General features: G+C 36.1%; 3 protein-coding genes. All coding sequences in view use genetic code 11, as the record gives it.

Annotated features, from left to right (window-relative positions):
* Window positions 1-209, reverse strand: part of rpl20 (ribosomal protein L20) — a 387-nt gene extending 178 nt beyond the window's left edge. The window contains exon 1 of the mRNA in view: window positions 1-209. This exon is cut by the window's left edge and continues 178 nt beyond it. Within this exon, the coding sequence (YP_004935689.1) occupies window positions 1-209 (209 nt within the window).
* Window positions 210-1,006: 797 nt separating this feature from the next.
* On the reverse strand, window positions 1,007-1,120 carry rps12 (ribosomal protein S12; one part of a trans-spliced gene, as the record gives it; the record has 2 gene entries for this part). Coding sequences YP_004935690.1 and YP_004935645.1 both cover window positions 1,007-1,120 — 114 coding nt within the window.
* Window positions 1,121-1,254: 134 nt separating this feature from the next.
* Window positions 1,255-2,500, reverse strand: part of clpP (ATP-dependent Clp protease proteolytic subunit) — a 1,960-nt gene continuing 714 nt past the window's right edge. Inside the window, exons 2-3 of one mRNA in view lie at window positions 2,113-2,404; window positions 1,255-1,482 (exon numbers count right to left, since the gene is read on the reverse strand). Of these exons, the coding sequence (YP_004935691.1) occupies window positions 1,255-1,482; window positions 2,113-2,404 (520 nt within the window).

Genomic DNA, 2,500 nt, shown 5'->3' on the forward strand with positions numbered 1-2,500 from the left:
CGAATTACTCCGTTTATCCGAGTGATCCACAAACGACGAAAATTTCTCTTTTGCTTATCCCTATCTCGATCAGCCGAAAACAAAGCTCTTATTTTCTGTTGAGTAATAGTTCGAGTAAGTCTTGAATGAGCCCCTCGAAAACTTGATGCAAATAAACGAATTTTTGTTCTACGTCTCCGAGCTATATATCCGCGTTTAATTCTGGTCATTGAATAAATCAAACTTTGACGAATAACTAATTGATTTCTTTTCTTTCAGTTATTATTTTCCCCGCCTTGGTCTATTAATAACCAAACGGATTTTTCCAATGTATAAAATACAAATTCCAATGGCTTTGGCTACTATAACCTTCCCGACCACGATTTTTTCTTTTTTTAGGTATTTTACTGCGAAATACGAAAGAAATAAGAAATTTTCTTTTGCTAGGTGTCAAAAATATAGTCAATAAAAAAAAGATTAAATGGATAAAGAAATAGTGGGTTCCATCGTTTCTATGGTTACTTCTTAAACGGTGAGGTCTTCTCTATACACCGGAGCCTTTACTTCATTTAATCAATGTTATTGGGAACTTGTATAGTTCACACCACACTCTTTGGCTCTACCCATGAATTATCCAGTAACAGGTCTTTCACAATCAGACCCACTTATACAGTAACGGTATTTAATTCTGAAAGTTAGCTGGGTAGCTGACCCTCGTAGTCCGTTCTTGACCGAGTAAGAACTTCATTTTTATGTTTTTTTTGAATTTCAATAAGATTTCCTCCGCTTAATGGATAACCATTTGCTACCAATGGAGAATTGCTTCTCATCTTAAATTCAGGTGATTGGGTTTGCACCAATGGAAACCATAAACTTTATACACAATAGAGGGATCGATTTGCTTATTTTTAGATAGCGAATGGAGTTCCTTCTTCCATTCTATCCTATTCATTGGTACTGATCATTCATACTGGAAAGCGGTTTTCTTGCTTTTTTTGTGTCAGCTCATGATCTAAACGAGTCGCACATACACCCTAGTACATGTTCCTCGACGCTGAGGACATCCCCGAAGAGCGGGGGATTTCGTGACATTTCGAATTGGCTGTCTTGCATTTCTAATAAGTTGTTTAATAGTTGGCATGTTGAATGATATACATAATGGGCTGGTTTAGATTGATCCTAACCGGATGATTATGAATTTATTCTATTTAATAGAATAGTAAACTCGGAGATAAAATCTCAAATCACGGATTTGCACAAAATCCATTTTTTTTTTCATTCAACTGCTACAAGATCAACAATTCCATAAGCTTTGGCTTCTGTTGCTGACATAAAAACGTCTCTTTCCATGTCTTCAGATACAACCCATAATGGTTTGCCCGTCCTTTCTACATAAACCCTTGTGAGGGTTTCGCGTATTTTCAGCAGTTCTTCCGCTTCCAGGATAAATTCTCCCGCTTGCGCCTCATAAAAAGAACTAGCAGGTTGATGGATCATTACCCTGATGATAGAAAGGTTCTCTATCTGGTGTGATGAAACGAACAGAAAAGAAAGATAAAGAATAATAGGAAAAAAGATAGAATTGAACAACCGTACGGGCATCATTTTTTGTGCATTGCATACGGCTCTACAATCAAATTGACCCTTACTTTCCATTCAAGAAAGATAAAAAATCTATCATCCCCAGATGGGTAAATGATCAAATTGCCACCCTTCCTTTCGTAGGAGTTAAAAAATACTATGATGGCTCCGTTGCTTTCTATTTTAAAATGGATTCTTTTTTTGTCTTTGATTCAGCAATCCCAAAGTTTCTTTTTGATCCAACCAAAAAAGGAAAAATCTTGTTTTTTTTTCGCACTCTTTTTTTTATAACATAAATATTGTTAAGAGCCCTTCGGTGTGAAAACAAAAGTGTTTGTGACGCTGAATTGGACTCCCGATAGCCAAGAGAAAATCGGAAATACCTTTTATCTCATACTACTCTCTCGATACATAATCGAATCTTTTGAAAAGAAAACAATACAAAATTTTTGCATATCGAATTCGAAGTGCCATGCTATTATTACTTAATATTCATATGGCGAAGGCATAGTTTTCTTTTTTCTCTCAAATAAAAAAACCTCATTGGCGCCAAGCGTGAGGGAATGCTAGACGTTTGGTAATTTCTCCTCCAACCAGGATAAAAGATCCCATTGACGCGGCTAATCCTATGCATATTGTATGGACGTCTGGTCGCACAAATTGCATAGTATCATAAATACCTACTCCAGATATTACCCATCCGCCAGGAGAGTTTATAAACAAATACAGATCTTTGGTATCATCCTCAATACTGAGATATACCATAAGACCCATAAGTTGATTCGAGATCTCGCTCTGAACTTCTTGTCCTAAAAAAAGTAATCTTTCTCGATAAAGTCGGTTGAGTAGGGTAAAATTGTATCCCTTAAGAACCGTACATGCACCTTTTGATGCATACGGTTCAAAAAAAAAATTGCGAAAAAAAAGAATCAATGTATAG

The sequence above is a fragment of the chloroplast genome of Sesamum indicum (genome assembly GCF_000512975.1).
Source record: "Sesamum indicum chloroplast, complete genome".
NCBI classification, from domain to species: domain Eukaryota; kingdom Viridiplantae; phylum Streptophyta; class Magnoliopsida; order Lamiales; family Pedaliaceae; genus Sesamum; species Sesamum indicum.